This window comes from Macaca thibetana, chromosome 12, assembly GCF_024542745.1.
Source record: "Macaca thibetana thibetana isolate TM-01 chromosome 12, ASM2454274v1, whole genome shotgun sequence".
Taxonomy (NCBI): Eukaryota; Metazoa; Chordata; class Mammalia; order Primates; family Cercopithecidae; genus Macaca; species Macaca thibetana.
The window spans coordinates 41,367,766-41,385,390 of NC_065589.1; the positions used below are offsets into that span (position 1 = coordinate 41,367,766).

At 36.7% G+C, this 17,625-nt stretch overlaps 1 protein-coding gene across 3 annotated transcripts in view; it reads left to right on the forward strand.

The window, feature by feature from the left end:
* The window catches only part of TRAK2 (trafficking kinesin protein 2), a 76,721-nt gene that overhangs the window by 48,977 nt on the left and 10,119 nt on the right, over positions 1-17,625 (forward strand). For all 3 annotated transcript variants that reach the window (XM_050750619.1, XM_050750620.1, XM_050750621.1), the window contains 10 exons: positions 2,378-2,454; positions 3,973-4,089; positions 5,108-5,317; positions 5,845-5,923; positions 7,987-8,117; positions 8,870-8,944; positions 10,639-10,776; positions 14,105-14,184; positions 15,448-15,651; positions 16,944-17,242. In XM_050750619.1, coding sequence (XP_050606576.1) covers positions 2,378-2,454; positions 3,973-4,089; positions 5,108-5,317; positions 5,845-5,923; positions 7,987-8,117; positions 8,870-8,944; positions 10,639-10,776; positions 14,105-14,184; positions 15,448-15,651; positions 16,944-17,242 — 1,410 coding nt within the window. The remainder of the gene's footprint in view (positions 1-2,377; positions 2,455-3,972; positions 4,090-5,107; positions 5,318-5,844; positions 5,924-7,986; positions 8,118-8,869; positions 8,945-10,638; positions 10,777-14,104; positions 14,185-15,447; positions 15,652-16,943; positions 17,243-17,625) is intronic.

Consider the following 17,625-nt stretch of genomic DNA (forward strand, 5'->3'; position numbering starts at 1 on the left):
AAAGAGCTCATTACTGGACTCTTAAATCATCTGAGTTTTTTCTAATGACCTTGTGAGATGAGCGTTATTATCATCTCATCATCTGCATAGTAAAATCCTAGCTTTGCCACTAATAACTTTCTTCGCGGTCTTGAACGTGCCACATAATTTCTCTCAAAGAAGATTCCTCATACAGGAAAGTAAGATCATTAAACTAGATAACTTCTTAAGGTTCAGCTTTAAATTTTTATGCTGTAACAGATGGTAAGCATTTATAGGAAATATATTTTCATTCCTCCTTACTAAAACATATTTTATTCTAAACATTTCTTTACTGTGTTACTGTGTCCTTCATTTTTTTATTCCCCTTTCATCATATATGACTTGTGGTTCACAGTTGTTTTTTATATCCTTAACTTACTAGTCTTACTCCAAGTTAAATCTGCCACTTCATCTTTAACTCTGGTCAATCATGTCGTGTGTTTTTTAAACTAGTTGTATAAAAACTGGTTTTAACTGAGTCTATAGGATGCCTGATTTTTGCTTTGGGTGTTAACCCTAGATTGGTGATTTTAATTCCTGGCTCCACGTCATTTTCAACACCTGGGAATCTTCTACATACTACCAGCGCCATAGGGCTCCCTGAAATTAATTAAATCAGAATCTGGAGTTAAGAGCCATTGCTCTATACTACATTTGGGTTTACAACCATTGTCTGGTTTTCTGTAATTAGTTTAGAGCATGGATATGTTAATTTTATATTTTTCTCCTAATTTTGTTATTGAGACCAGAAGTAGAGGAGACCATTCACTGTAAGTATTTGCCTTAATTATTTAATCCTTTGTTCCCGCTATGCTACCAAATTATACTGTGTCTATTCCTTAGGCCCAAAAGTCTGTTTCCCTTATCACTGTGGTTAAATCATTGTGTTAGTTTCTCTATTTGTAAATATAAATTCTTTTGGAGTACAAATGTTTATTTCTAGGTTTTAAGAAAAGTTTTTATATTTTCAGTTTAAATCTTTTTTAGTTATCTCCTCATTATCATCAAGCCAGCACTTTGTTTTACTTTTAACTAGGAATAAGGCTGTTATTAATAATTAAGCTATAGGTAATTCCCAGATTCATTTTAGTCAGTGGTGCTAGGGAGAAAATAAAAAGCTCAGATAAAAGTAAAACATATCTAATGATATCCCTTCATACTCAGTCTTTTGGATACCCTAAAGTGTTAAGACGGGACTATGGAACTACGAATTACTGCCAACTCAAAGAATATAAAGTCAGGATCATTTCATACCTACCAGTTCTGTTTAGGAGTAGTAATTATAAACAGTTATATGATACTTAGCAGTTTACCGAATAATTTATTGCTCAGTAGATTATCATATTTGATCTTCTTAATAACCTCATGAGATGTGTTATCGCCTCCATATTTATTATCTGAATCTCAGAAGGGTTAAATGACTTGTTCCAGCTCCCTAAAATTTATGAATTCAGCTTTTCTACTCCAAAGCCCCTGTCCTTTTCACACTTCAAGGCAAACTAGTTGTAATAAAAGCAGTCTAAGTCAAACACAGATTTATGTTCTGCAGTAACATATCATGTTCAAAGTCAAAAGAGCCCTCTTTTGTTATGCATTATTAACTTTAAGATACTGTTTAGTGTGACTGGAATCATTGGAGTCATATTTGCCCTTCTCTTTTGAACTAAATTATCCAGGTATATTGACAATTCCTGAATCTGTGAAGTGTAGAAATACAGGGCTTGAATTATACAACTGATAATGTAGCATGCAATTTATTTTATAGCTGAGACCTGGATGGGAGAAAGATTTTTATACAGATAAAGGGTTTTTAATTAAGCTTAAAGGAATAATGGTTCATAACAGAACCAGAAAAAGTCCTACAAGTCCTGTTCCTTGTTTACATTAGCTCATGTGGTAGATGATCATACATGGTTAAGATAATCACAGCAGAATTCCAATTAAATTCCTTTGTGACAGCATAACCCCTCACTAATACCCGTTAGTAACTTCAATTTAGATTAGACTGTAAATCTATCAGTAACAATCCATTCTCCCAGCCATCATTCTCATAAGTGAGTGTCCCAAACTTCCTGTCTTACCAGGGAAGTAGGAGATAGTCAAGATGTGACTGCCTTATGATCATTTGATACTTTCTTAATTATTGTATGATATGCACTTTGTTTGTAATGATTGGACTATTTCTTGAGTGTCTAATACATGAAACATTTCTTTTTTTCACATATATTTTTATTCTCCTGAATGACTTTTTGTAAAAACCTGAGGTTTTTGTTGTTGTTATCTCTCAATTCTTATTAATATTTAAATTTTTCCATTATTGCTAAAGCCTATAAATAGTTGTTTTTAACTATATTAGTTCTAGGCACAGACAGGGTGGAGCAGATGACCAAAACTTACAATGACATCGACATGGTTACACATCTCCTGGCAGAGGTAGGAATATCTTTTCTTTCTCCAGTACAAAAAGGTAAAACTTGAGGATCAAATTTGCACATCAAATGGAAAATGTTGTATGTGCTCTGGGTTATTTTGTATAAGGTTGTTACTACTGGAACAACCGACATTTCAAAGTAGAATGTTTCCTGAAGTTTATTATTGTGATGATGCTATAGAAGATTTATAGTTAATTATTTATTTAATGGTGTTGGCTGGCCTCCCCTTCCTAGAAAAGCATTAATCTTTAAAAAAAAATAATCATTTTAAAATAACCCCTGCTGTTACTTACCCTACAGCAGAGCTGCTCATTCAGAAAGCAGTATCATTATCACTGCAAATAAATACCTACGGTTTGGAATATCTCCCCTTTTTACTTTTAGTTTGAGCTATGATTTGAGCTCACTTTGTCTATGGCATTTTTGATATATAGTGTATATCCTCTAGTTGGCAATCAGTAGAGGTCTCCCTTTGTACCTGTTTCAGTTGATCTTATTGAAGACAGTCTTTCTCTAACATATCCTTCTCCCCCTACCCCCAGCTCTCCAGAATGATTTCTATGTATGCCGCTTAGTGTATATTTAAAATGAGCCTTAAAAATGTGGAGATAATCCCTCAATTTTCATATGCCTATGGAGAGAAAGGATAGAAGCTTAATTTTATTTATATAATAATTACTGTAAGTAGATCACATACAAGGCAGTGAGATGTATATTGACAGTTTTCTCTCCTACAGAATACAGTCTTCACCACTACCACGCAGATGTAATTCCGATGCCCTTGCCAAGTATCACTATCTGTCCGGAAATAATAACTCTGGGTGGAAGCCTATTGCTTGACTTTTCTACAGACTTCCCTGCATGATTACCACCAGCTTCTTTAGACTTCTTTCTTCTCTATACTCTAGGCAGAATCCTGTGGCCTCAAAATTTGCAGTCTTTTACCTCCTATTTTATTTCATATCATCACTCTTGAACCAGTTGGCAACAGAGCTCTTGGCTGCACTTTCCTCTAAGCTGCTGAATGCACATAGCTTTGCCCTAAATGGAACTCTTTTTTTACATACCCACCTGATCTGTATCTTAAATACCTAATTCTGTATCATTACCATGCTTGATACACAATTGCATTCAACAAATATTTGTTGAGCTTTTACTGTACAGACCCCATCCTCATTTTTAAAGACTATGTTCATTTTCCAATTCCCAAAAATTGTAAGTTTAAAGTTTGGGTTGCTAGACTCTTAATTTACTAGGATGATCAATAAATCTCACCTGATATCAAGAAAAGGGATGTCCTCTTTCATTTAGAACAGTGATGGTCATCCATTTGACCAATGTTTAAAGCACTACCTGTGTGCCAGAGCCTGTGTTTATTTGTGGTATCCGGGCATTAAAATGAATCTTGATGCTTTTTAGAACGTTGCTTTTGATTTTACCAAAACTGACCACAGCATTTCTGAACTGCCATGTAATCTTGTTTATACTCAAAGAAAAGGTGTATTTGGTATTTTAACAGAGAGATCGTGATCTGGAACTCGCTGCTCGAATTGGACAAGCTCTCTTAAAGCGGAACCATGTCTTATCTGAGCAGAATGAATCCCTGGAGGAGCAATTGGGACAAGCCTTTGATCAAGTAAGCCTTTGATCAAATATCTGCAGCATGAAATAATTAGGTTTTATGCAGTTGAAAATTTATTTTCCTAGGTGTCCCTGAGACGATGGCAATAGATAAATAGCACCAGTACTTGTTGAGTTTGTCGGTGTCCATTAAACTAATCAGTAGAGAAATTAAATGTTAATTGTACAGAGGAAAACTCACATGACTACCTTGGTCAACTTAAAGTCTATATTAAGTATCTGTAATACCTGTGGCACCCTGCTTAGATATTAAAATTGTCCGTACCCTTTTGTGTAGACTTTGTGTGTGATCTTATCTGAAATTTATTTTTAAAAAATAGTTACCCAAATATCTTGGCATCTTTATTCAAAAATCAAACAAAGGAAGAAAGGAAAAAGAAACTTTGAAAATATATTTATTCCATAGCAATAAACCTCTATAGTAAGAACTGATTTATTATTAACTCGAATGGTTACATTTCAAATTTTCTGTAACTTGTTATTTTTATCTGGTTTCATTTGCATTTTATGAATGCATTATGGATTATAACATTCGATCCTTTAGATTGAAACTATTTGTTCCTAGAACTAAAATCAGTACTAGGAAGACATGCACAGTGATATACATCTTAAAATTACAAGCCCTTATGATAACAATTTGAAGTAGGGATCTATTCTGATACTTTGAAGGTTTTTCAGTTTTGTCGTGTTTTCAACTATGACTGTATTATTATCTTAGGTGAATTTTTCTCCTATATTCCTATCATATATACAATATGAAAATTGGCTTTTCTTCTCACCTAGGGTAGAAAAAAAGCTATACTATTGAACTAATGCTCTAAAACTGTAACTTAGGAGATATCTGGGGTTTATTACTCTCTTTTTAGTAGTTGTTGCATTAGTCAGTAAAACCGAGCAGCTGATTTTGTGATTTTGTTTTATGATGAAAAATAATTGTTCCATGAATTAGAAGCTATATTGCTGTAAATAATGCAAAATAAAGAACATGAAAATCAAGCATTTTATATGGACAGGTTAATCAGCTGCAGCATGAGCTATCCAAGAAAGATGAGTTACTTCGAATTGTCTCCATTGCCTCTGAAGAAAGTGAAACTGATTCCAGCTGTTCTACACCTCTTCGGTTCAATGAGTCCTTTAGCTTATCTCAAGGGTTGCTGCAGTTGGAAATGCTGCAAGAAAAGCTCAAGGAACTGGAAGAAGAGAATATGGCTCTTCGATCCAAGGTACGTTCAACCTAATTCCCATTTTCCTTTACTTTAAAGGCTATAAAGTTCACGTCCAGGTACTATTGAGGTGAAATACGGCATAAGTAAGGATTTGCTATTGGCACTCCAATTAGAGCATCGTGAACAAGGAGCTGTATTTGCCTTGCCTTCCATTGTTCTTATATCCCACTGAAAAGTGGTTAGTAGCAGGTTGACAGTACAATAGTGAAAGTCACAGGATAGAAAATGTATCTTGTGGAGTTTACACAAGTAACTAAGTAGTTACAACTGTGATAAGAGCTATGTCAGAAATTTATAAGATTCTGTGAACTTGTATAGTATGGGCATCGAGGAAGTCCTACTTAAGCAAGGATCATTTTAGCCAAGGCCAGGGATTAGCCAGGTAGAGATGTATGAACAGGTTGTTGGGTTTTTTCCTTTGTAAGTGATGAAATTTAGTCTTCAAATGAGAATTAAAGGTTTTTGTAGTTATTTCTGTAAAATCAGTAGGAGGTATTGTCACATACTGATTTTTTTTCTTGAAGGCTTGTCACATAAAGACAGAAACTGTTACCTATGAAGAAAAGGAACAACAACTTGTCAGCGACTGTGTTAAAGAACTTCGTGAGTATTAACACACTCTCTTTTGTACCTTTTGGACAATTCTTTGGTAGGGTATCTCCACCTCAGAAGTTAGATCACTGGTTTCAGTAGAAGCATCTCAAGAAACAATTTTAAATGGTTACTGAAAATCTTGGAATATCACATTGAGCCTACAACCCTAAATAAGATACCATATGTATTTTTAAGAAATATATTTGTTTCAAATTGCAGTTATCATTACAGACCTATGTTTCATAAGTAAGTTATAGCATGTTAGAGTGAAAGGAACCAAAGCTCTCATGTTGTTGACGAGGAAATAGTCCTATAGAGGAAGATGATTAGCCAAAGTCAGAAAACTGATAAGTGGCAGAGCCAGGGCTTAAATGATGGCATAAAACCTATCAATCAATGAGTATAAAGTGCCAGTTATGTTTCTTTAAAGGAGTATGTTTTAGTTTGAGGTAATGTTAACTAATTTTTTAAAACATCAGTTGGAAAAAGATTGGCTTCACTGGAGAAAGATATTTAATTTCTCCGTAAATACAACAGTCATCCCTTACCTGCAGTTTTACTTCTCATCGTTTCCATTAACCATGGCCCGGACTGCAGTCTGAAAATATTAAATCAGACATTCCAGAAATAAACAATTCATGAGTTTTAAATCACGAGCCATTCTGAGTAGCATGATGAAATGTTGTGCCATCCTAGTCCCTACTTCCCAGGATATGAATCATCCATTTGTCCAACATCTCCACGCCGTATATACTACCTGCCTGTCAGTCGCTTAGTAACCATCTCTTAGTAGCCGTCAGTTACCAGGTCAATTATCACAATATTGCAGTGCTTGTGTTCAGGTAACCCTTATTATACTTAGTAATGGCCCCAAAGGGTGCTGGAATATTGTTATAATTGTTTTATTACTAGTTATTAACCTCTTACTGTGCCTAATTTATAAATTAAGCTTTATCATAGTTATTTATTTCTAGGAAAACACATAATATATATAGTGTAGAGTTCAGTACTATCTGTGGTTTCAGGTATCCACTGCTGGTCCTGGAATGTATCCCCCACAGATAAGAGGGGACTACTGTATATAGCCTTTTACGTTGAAAGCAATGATATGATAGATAATATCATCAATTCCTTTGGGCTATGGGCTTCAAAATGTGATATCTTAGAATAGCAGAATATTAGAGAACCAGAAGGAATATAAATTGAATTTTCTCCTCCACCATGAATCCACTATCCTCCTTTTACACCTTAAAATACAGGAAATGACTTGCCCAAGAGCTCTCAGATCCAGATCTCCTGCCTCCGTATTGCCATCCTTTGAAATGTTAGAGGCTGTCTGTCAATTTTTAAATAGCTTTATATGACACTGAGAAGTAGCTTTTCTGCTTGTATTTACATATCAAATTTTTCATATGAAATAGAGAGTGAATAAATTCCTAGTGGAATTTTAAAGGCTCTATTTTATGTGCATGTAAGAAGGCCAGGCTATAATAATTGCTCTAGAGGCTTTACTCAGTTTGCCATGTATCCCTGAAAGGGGTATGCCTGAAAGTCTGTCTCCTACAGAAGCATTTCCATAGCTTTATCACATTCTGTCATAGATTGTGACTGTTCCATTCTGGAAATGTTCCTTTGTTAGATTTGTTAAGATGAATTTTCATTGCTTGTGGGATTTTATGTCCCTAAAGAGTTCTCAGAGAAATGAATGAGATTATCTCTTTGCACTTGCTCTCCTTTCAGCCCTCTTTCCTCCATAAAGAAAAAGATTGAGCAAATATCGTTTTCATAAAGAAAAGGATTGAAGCAAAACCTTTAGCCTGCTTGCCTTTATAAGTCATCTCTCTTTTTAGCTTCATTGACTCCTATTCGATTCCCAGCATTAGCCTATTTCAGAAGAACCTTTATTTTTCTCTATCGGTTTCTCTGGATTTTTTTTTTTTTTATGTTAAAGAAAAATCTATTCACAACAGTTCAGTGCTTGTTATAAAACAAGATTTAGCTCACAAGTCATAGTTTGCCAACTCCTTCTCTGCATTTATATTAATTAAAAAAATATATTTTTTGCTTCCAAGGTGAAACAAATGCTCAGATGTCCAGAATGACTGAAGAATTGTCAGGGAAGAGTGATGAGCTGATTCGATACCAAGAAGAGATTTCCTCTCTTTTGTCGCAGATTGTAGACCTTCAGCATAAACTTAAAGAAGTAGGTTTATTCATTCATTCAACAGATATTTGTTAAGCACTGACATAGTATCTTACACCATACTAAGTGCTAGATATAGTAAGCAAAATAAACATGGTCCCTGCCCTTTTAAAATCCCCTGATTGCTGTTTTAATCATCTTTACGTCATACAATATATCATGAATAAGTACTTTCAAGTCACTATTTCTCTTTGTAAAATGGGGTTAGCGCTTCCTCAGAAAGTGGTATAAATTATTGACTCATGCCCATTGTCCTCTGAACACCTTCATAGGGTTTGTATTTGAATGCCCATCTTATTTAGCTTTTGAAAAGTTAGCTTTTTATAGGCTCTAAGATGATACCCCAGAGAGAAATTCTTCACATGTCTTTATAAGAAAGAAAATAGCTATATTTGGCCAGGTGCAGTGGTTCACGCCTATAATCCCAGCACTTTGGGAGGCCGAGGCAGGCGGATCACAAGGTCAGGAGATCGAGACCATCCTGGTGAACATGGTGAAACCCCGTCTGTACTAAAAATACAAAGAAATTAGCCAGGCATGGTGACGGGCGCCTGTAGTCCCAGCTTCTTGGGAGGCCGAGGCAAGACAATGGCGTGAACCTGGGAGGCAGCGGAGCTTGCAGTGAGCCAAGATCACACCACTGCACTCCAGCCTGGGTGACAGAGCGAGACTCTGTCTCAAAAAAAAAGAAAAAGAAAGTAACTATATTTTACTTGGAAAGGCTTCACATGTCTTTTTTAATGTGTTGTTAGCATGTGATTGAGAAGGAAGAACTAAAACTTCACCTGCAAGCTTCCAAAGATGCCCAACGACAGCTGACAATGGAGGTAATGAAATCTTTATCTTGTATAATTCAGGAGGGGAAAGAATGACTAGTTTCTTTCATCTTCATGAATAAGAATTATTAAAGGGGAATTACCAAATTTAAAAAGCAACAGCAAAAGGTTAAGATGAAATTATGAGATCTAAGACAAAACATTTTGGCTGGGTGTGGTGGCTCACTCCTGTAATCTCAGCACTTTGGGAGGCCGAGGTGGGTGGATCACTTGAGGTCAGGAGTTCAAGACCAGCCTGGCCAACATGGTGAAACCTTGTTGCTACTAAAAATACAAAAATCAGCTGTGGCAGGCCTCTGTAATCCCAGCTACCCAGGAGGCTGAGGCAGGAGAATCCTGGAACCTAGGAGGTAGAGATTGCAGTGGAACAAAGCAAGACTTCGTCTAAATAAATAAATAAAGCGTTTTAAAAGTCCTGTCTCTAAAACTAGTAACGTGGCAACATTCTTCTTGATTAATAGGGAAAACTTCAACTTTATAAGATTCTTTAGGAGTATATCACTCTTTTACCTGTCGACCTAAACTAGCTCAACAGTTTTTAAAATAAGATAATTTCTAGTAGTAAATCTTTTTGCAAGTATGTCAGGAGAAGTAGCAAAAAAATCTCTTACTTTCTATCTACATAAAATTTTATTTATTAAATATAATTTAGTGTTTCTTTAGCATGCATTAGTATCACCTGGGGCCAGGCACAGTAGCTCATGCCTGTAATCCCAGCACTTTGGGAGGCCAAGGTGGGAGGATGGCTTGAGCCCAGGAATTTGAGACCAGCCTGTCCAACATAAGGAAACCTTGTCTCTACAAAAAAATTAAAAAATTAGCTAGGTGTAGTGGTGCATGCCTGTGGTCCCCGCTGTTTGAGAGACTGAGGTAGAAGGATCGCTTAAGCCCAGAAGATTGAGGCTGCAGTGAGCCATAATCACACCACTGCACTCAACCCTGGGCAGCAGAGTGATACCTTGTAGGAGGGAAGGGGAGAGAATCACCTGGGAGAGCAAGTTTTAAATGGCGATTTCCAGGCACCATCCCAAGAGCTTCTACTTCAAGTGGTCTGGTGTGAGAGCCTAGAATCTGCATTTTTTAGTAAGCATCTTCAACCCTGGTGATTCTGATGAGCTGGGGCATATACTGCACTTGAAGAAATTTTACAGTTAAAATATACTCTGAAAATTTTGTACTCTTTTATCAGATATGTATGTCTAGTTGTAAAGAAGATTCTGAAACCAGGGTCGAAAACTACTTGTTTAGGAGTATTGAGGACCCTGACATTGTATATAATACTTTGTAGACTCTTGATCTTGTCACTTACAGACTTCAGAGTGATTTTTTTAAAAAGATTAGTATTATACTAAACCTAACTTGACTACAGCTGTTATACTTCCTCTGTTAAGGGTATGAAGCATTCAATATTAAATTAACAGTTCTGGTAGTCTGGCTACGTTTCAGACTTTCAGGAAGTCACATTCATGTATAATTTTGGCCAAGAGACCCCTCCCTAATTCTGGTAGCTCAAAATATATATACTCTTCTTGTTTAGTTTGTTTTAGTCTTTGTATTAAAGTTATATTCATAAAGTTAGCTAGCCCTCTGGATAAAATTAATCCTTATCCCAACAGGTTTTGGGGGTTTTTTCCCTAATGTTGTTTTGGGAAGGCAATAAAGTACACTACCATCCTTTCTTTTAGCTGCACGAGTTACAAGACAGGAATATGGAGTGTCTAGGAATGTTACATGAATCTCAAGAAGAAATAAAGGAACTTCGTAGTAGATCTGGCCCTGCTGCTCATCTCTACTTCTCCCAATCATATGGAGCTTTTACTGGGGTAAGCGACTAAGAAAGATGCTACGTATTTAATGAAATTTGTTTAAGATTAGTTTGTCCTAAAAGTGATATGGTTTATGATGACATAAAGCATCTTGAGAAGAGATTATATGGTTTGTCCTTGTTTCTGGACTCCAATTATTGATTTAGGTCCTAATTTGTATATTGACATCTTCCTTAATACTCTTATTTATTCTAACCGGTGACTTTACAGATATATTGTATCAATAATACGTAAGATGAGCCCTAACGAAATTCAGTTTACAGCTGTGTACCATAGAACTAGTTAAACTTGGATCATCCTACCCTATGCCCACGACCTGCCGCTTACTTAAATGGTGCTTTGAATATCTAAAACCTCTTTCAATAAATCTTGAGTCTCCTGATTTTTTTTTTTTTTTTTTTTTTTTTTGAGTTGGAGTCTCACTCTGTCACCCAGGCTGGAGTGCAGTGGCGTGATCCCGGCTCACTGCAAGCTCCGCCTCCCAGGTTCACGCCATTCTCCTGCCTCAGCCTCCCAAGTAGCTGGGACTACAGGCACCCGCCACCTCGCCCAGCTAATTTTTGTATTTTTAGTAGAGATGGGGTTTCACCGTGTTAGCCAGGATGGTCTCGATCTCCTGACGTCGTGATCCGCCTGCCTTGGCCTCCTAAAGTGCTGGGATTACAGGCGTGAGCCACCGTGCCTGGCCGTCTCCTGATATTTTTAACTTGTTAGAATGTAGGCTTTATGAGAACAAGATTCATTTTTGTTTAATTCATTTATAAGCGGTATTTTTTGGATTAAGAATATTAATAAAAACTTCTGAGTTTATGTTAGAATTTGTAATGTTAGTTCAAAAGAGTTATTTTAACAATCTGATTCTTCTGTGCAATCCTGTGAACTTTTTCAAAAGACTGAAACTATAAATTTTAGTAGATTTTCTTAAAAATAGGGAGGCATAATTTTGTTTTTTACGTTTGAAATAATTTTAAAGTTAGAATAAAGTTCCAAGAATAGTATGAAGAACTTTTGTATATCCCTCACATCGATTCTTCAGCTTTTAACATGTTAATTGCTTTTTCCATATCATTCAATCTCTCTCTCTCTTTCTTTTCCCACTGGGCTATTTTAACAGTAAGTTGCTGATATACCCTATTACCCCATAGTACTTAAGTGTGTATTTACTAAAAACAAGGACATTTGGACACTCTTAAGGACACTGTCCTACATAAACACACTACAACCATCAGCTTCAGGAAGTTGGTGTTTATCCAGTAGTATCATGTAATCCACAGAGCCCATTCGAATTTTTCCAGTTGTCTCACTATTGTCCTTTAAAGGATACTTTGAATTTTGTTGTTTCCATCTGGGACAGTTCTTCTGTCTTTATTTCTCCTTCATGGCCTTTGTAGGATGTCCTCAGTTTAGGATTGTCTGATGCATCCTCATGATTAGATTCCGGTAATGCATTCTTGGCAGAAATAATGCCATATTCTCAGAGCATGGTTTCAAGAGGTGCATAATGGCTGTTTAGCCCATTACAGGTGGTATTAATTAACTTTGGTCTCTTGGCTAAGGTAATCTGCTGGTTTTTTCCACTGTAAAGTTAATGGTAATTAACAGTTAATTAAATTAACACTACTAATTCACCGTGTAGTGATGAAAATTGGCAGATACTACCCCAACCAAGTGATCAAAGTAAACATTTTATGAGAGATAATTTGAGACTAAGTATCCTATTCCTCATCAAGCTATTACCCACTAGTTTTAGCACCCATTGATGGTTCTTATCTGGCAGAGTTATTGCAGTGATGACTGCCAAACGGTGATTTTCAAATTTCATCATTTTTCAACATTTATTAATTGACATTTTTCTTTTGTAAGTTAGTGCATTTCTGTTCCATTTATTTGTTCATTTGTTCACTTAGGTATGTCATGGACTTAAGGATTTCTATTTTATTCAATAGATTACAAGCTATGATTATTATTATCTATTTTGATATTCAGATTGTCCTAGATATGGTCAGTAGGGTCTCCTTTAAGCTCATCTTGTACTTTTGTCCCAGCCCTGGAATCAGCCATTTCTCCAAAGAGCTCTGGTTGCTTTTATTGAAGAATGGTATTTTGAATCCAAGATCTGGGTGCTAGGTGTGCCCATTGATTGCCACTAGAGTATTGTGGCTTCTAGGTCCTCTCAACAAATAGAACTAGGAAATATATGTATTTCATACCTATACCTATACTATATATATATATATGTTTTCATCCATATGTGTATATATAAAATCATGAGTTCACACCATTGCCTCCAATTCCAGTCATCCTCAGCTTAGCCCCACTGAGCCATGTCACTCATATTAGTTGAATCCTCATCCCTGACCAGGGGAAAAGGAAGCGTGCTCATTTTTTTAAATGATTTTTGAATATTATAAAAGCTATACATATTTATTACAGAAAAGTTGGAAATTACAGAAAAGCAAAAAGGAATTGTTAAATCCCATTAAATCCCACCCTCCACAGAATCACTGTCAACACTGGATTTAGTCCTCATCCCTGACCGGGGGAAGAGGAAGCTTGCTTGCTTTTTTAAGTTATTTTTTAATATTATAAAAGCTATACATGTTTTTGTTGGTTTTATTGTTTTTGTTTTTGGTTTTTTTTTTTTGAGACGGAGTCTCGCTCTGTCGCCCAGACTGGAGTGCAGTGGTGCCATCTCGGCTAACTGTAAGCTCCGCCTTCCGGTTCACGCCATTCTCCTGCCTCAGCCTCCTTAGTAGCTGGGACTACAAGCGCCCGCTACCACGCCTGGCTAATTTTTTCTTTTTTCTTTTTTTTTTTTTCTGTATTTTTAGTAGAGATGGGGTTTTCCCCGTGTTAGCCAGGATGGTCTTGATCTCCTGACCTCGTGATCCGCCCGCCTCGGCCTCCCAAAGTGCTGGGATTACAGGCTTGAGCCACGGTGCCCAGCCAGCTATACATGTTTATTATAGAAAAGCTAGAAATTACAGAAAAGCAAAAAGAAATTGTTAAATACCATTAAATCCCACCCTCTACAGAATCACTGTCAACACTGGGTTTACAGCCTTTCAGACTTTTTGTTTTTTTGTGCCTGCACATATATTTTCTATTTATCATATTAGCTTTTCCACTACTTTCCTATTTGAAAAAATTATGAAAAGGTAGTTGAGTCTTATTTAAAAGTTATATTTCCAGAATGTCTTTTTTCCCATGAATGTTAGCCTTGACTATTTCCTTGTATTTTATTATAACACCAAAGTATAGGGTTGTAGAGACGGTTCATTTAAGGGCAACAATCACTTTAGAAATCTCAAACTCTTTTTCTTAGGAATCCTTGGCAGCTGAAATTGAGGGGACTATGCGTAAAAAGCTGAGTTTGGATGAGGAATCTTCTCTCTTTAAACAAAAGTAAGTACAGATCACATGTGTTGTTACTCAATTATTGGAATAGAAATTAAAAAGAAGCCACAATCCAAAGTGGTATTATGAGATTCAGTAGTAATTTGCTTACTGTTCAGTGTTTTCCTCACAGTGTCCTCATTTGTGAGAGAGTTCTCTTGTTTGAAAGCTTCTTTTCTTTTTTTTTTTTTTTTATTATACTTTAAGTTCTAGGGTACATGTGCACAACGTGCAGGTTTGTTACATATGTATATATGTGCCATGTTGGTGTGCTGCACCCATTAACTCATCATTTACATTAGGTATATCTCCTAATGCTATCCCACCCCCCTTCCCCCACCCCACAGGCCCTGGTGTGTGATGTTCCCCTTCCTGTGTCCATGTGTTCTCATTGTTCAGTTCCCAGCTATGAGTAAGAACATGCAGGGTTTGGTTTTTTTGTCCTTGCGATAGTTTCCTCAGAATGATGGTTTCCAGCTTCATCCATGTCCCTACAAAGGACATGAGCTCATCCTTGTTTGTGGCTGCATAGTATTCCATGGTGTGTATGTGCCACATTTTCTTAATCCAGTCTGTCACTGATGGACATTCGGGTTGGTTCCAAGTCTTTGCTATTGTGAATAGTGCCACAGTAAACATACGTGTGCATGTGCATGTGTCTTTTTAGCAGCATAATTTATAATCCTTTGGGTATATACCCGGTAATAGGATGGCTGGGTCAATTGGTATTTCTAGTTCTAGATCCTTGAGGAGTCGCCACACTCTCTTCCCCAATGTTTGAACTAGTTTACAGTCCCACCAACAGTGTAAAAGTGTTCCTGTTTCTCCACATCCTCTCCAGCACCTGTTGTTTCCTGACTTTTTAATGATCACCGTTCTAACTGTTGTGTGATGGTATCTCATTGTGGTTTTGATTTGCATTTCTCTGCACAGCAGAGAAGCTACCATCAGAGTGAACAGGCCACCTACAGAATGGGAGAAAATTTTTGCAATCTACTCATCTGACAAAGGGCTAATATCCAGAATCTACAAAGAGCTCAAACAAATTTACAAGAAAAAAACAACTCCATCAAAAAGTGGGCGAAGGTTATCAACAGACACTTCTCAAAAGAAGACATTTATGCAGCGGAAAGCTTATTTTCTGATGATTTCTCCTAAACTATAGAAACTCCTCAGGGTGGCTTTATTTCTGATGGACTGCACATCCATGCCTCTTCTCTAGATGCTTTAGTGGCTAGCAGTGATAATAATGAACACTTCCTTTTTTGACAGAGCCCAACAGAAGCGGGTGTTTGATACCGTCAGGATTGCCAATGACACACGGGGCCGCTCTATCTCGTTCCCAGCTCTGTTACCCATTCCAGGCTCCAACCATTCAAGTGTCATCATGACAGCAAAACCTTTTGAGTCTGGTCTTCAGCAAACAGAGGACAAATCACTCCTGAACCAGGGGAGCAGCTCAGAGGAAGTTGCAGGGTAGGAATCCGATGGTAACAGTGATTCTGCATTTCTTTTCACGTTGCCTCACCAGATTCACATACGCACATTCCAGCATTACTCTACTGTCCCAAGAAGGTTCTGGAACTGTCAATTTTCCTTCACTTATGATGCCTTGTATTACTATTTGTGGGACAGATCATGCCAAAGTCAAATTTTTTTGATCTATTTGGTTACTAGCATGAATACATCGGATGACACCTTCTCATAATCCATGCTCATAATCTCAACCATTTTGGTGATTTTCAGGATAAATATAAGTTTGAATACATCTTGAGGACCATCAAGGTGCTGTCGATTTTCTGTTTATTTAAACTTAGATTTTTTTTTTCATTCTTTTTATTAATACATTGAATTCTATATAGCTAGATGGTAAACAACTTTACTGAAAAGTGAGCTGAAAGCTTTGAAAGATAGATGTTTGGCACCAAAGGGCAATGTTTCCTAACATGGGAATTCATCACACCAGGTTTCAGTTGCATTGCCTGGTCTGTTCTGGGCAGTGTTCTGTACCCACAGTAGCTTTGTGTCCTACTGCCTCACTGTTACACAATTATCTTAGGAGAAGATCGTAAACACATTTATGTGGATTTATACCCAAGTAGCCCAGAGTACCCACAACTCAGCTTGCCAGTCTTCCATTTGATATAAATTATAAGATAGCTTCCAGTTTCAAAAGTGTTGAAGTGAAAAAATGGGCATCAGTGAACTATAAAAATGCAGTATTATGTACAAATTTTATTGTTTTCTTTTAAATGTTCTGCAGTGTTGATGGGTGATTCTGTGGCCCAAAGAAAATTTTTTTCATATTTTAATATTTTTTAAATGGTTATCTTTTGTAACTAATAGTATGCCTTAGTTTAATGGGTAGCATTTTTTTCCTTCTTTATGATACATAAAATAATAGTACCTCTTGCAATCCATGATACAGATTCAGCAAAATATAATATTTACTTTTGTGACCACCTAATAAGAATTTATAGATGGTTGAATGTGTAGTTTCATAAATTAAATGAAATAGAAAATTCAGAAAGCACAGAATATCAATAAAGTATTATCTTGCCTTTCAAGTCATTTGAAATGATCTGAAAAATGATGTATAGTGTTGTTGGTAATTTTGGTTTGTTGTTATTACTTCTATATTCCAGGTATCTAGGAAAATACCATGTTTTTAAGATCAGTCTCTTGAATGCTCTCCATTATAGAAGGGAGAGGTCTGGGTCGTGCTGATGATCCTCAAGATCTAATTAGTGAACGCAATTTTCCTATAGGAGCTCCCAGAAGATGGGCCAACCAGGACCCTCTGGAGACAGTGATTTGGCTACAGCACTGCATCGCCTTAACTTGCGTCGACAGAACTATTTAAGTGAGAAGCAGTTCTTCGCTGAAGAATGGCAGCGGAAGATCCAGGTTCTGGCTGACCAGAAGGAAGGGGTTAGTGGCTGTGTCACCCCGACAGAGAGCCTTGTCTCCCTCTGCACCAACCAGTCAGAGATCACAGACCTCAGCAGTGCCAGTTGCCTTCGAGGTTTTATGCCAGAAAAATTACAAATTGTCAAGCCCCTTGAAGGTAATAAATCAGTAGCGCCCTTACTAAGCCACGTGACTTACTGGAAGTTCCTTTCCCTGGAATTGAGATTTGTGTCTTAATTTTAGGAGCATTATGTGCAGATGATCTTTTTTTATCCCTTAACCTTGCTGTTTGGGTGGCAAGACTTTGTAGTACTTTGTGGAAAATTAATGAATGAAGAGAGTTGCAGTCTCTGAATCATCAGCCAGCAGTTCTCTTCTACTGATGTTTTTTAATATAAACCTGAGCAGGGAGGAGGAGTAATCTTTTTCTGTCCTTTGCTAAGGAATATCATCGACAGCAGTTTCCATGGTTAGATGAATAAGATATGATAAATGATAATGATCTAGAGATAATAATTCATCTCCACCTTCCTTTTCAAA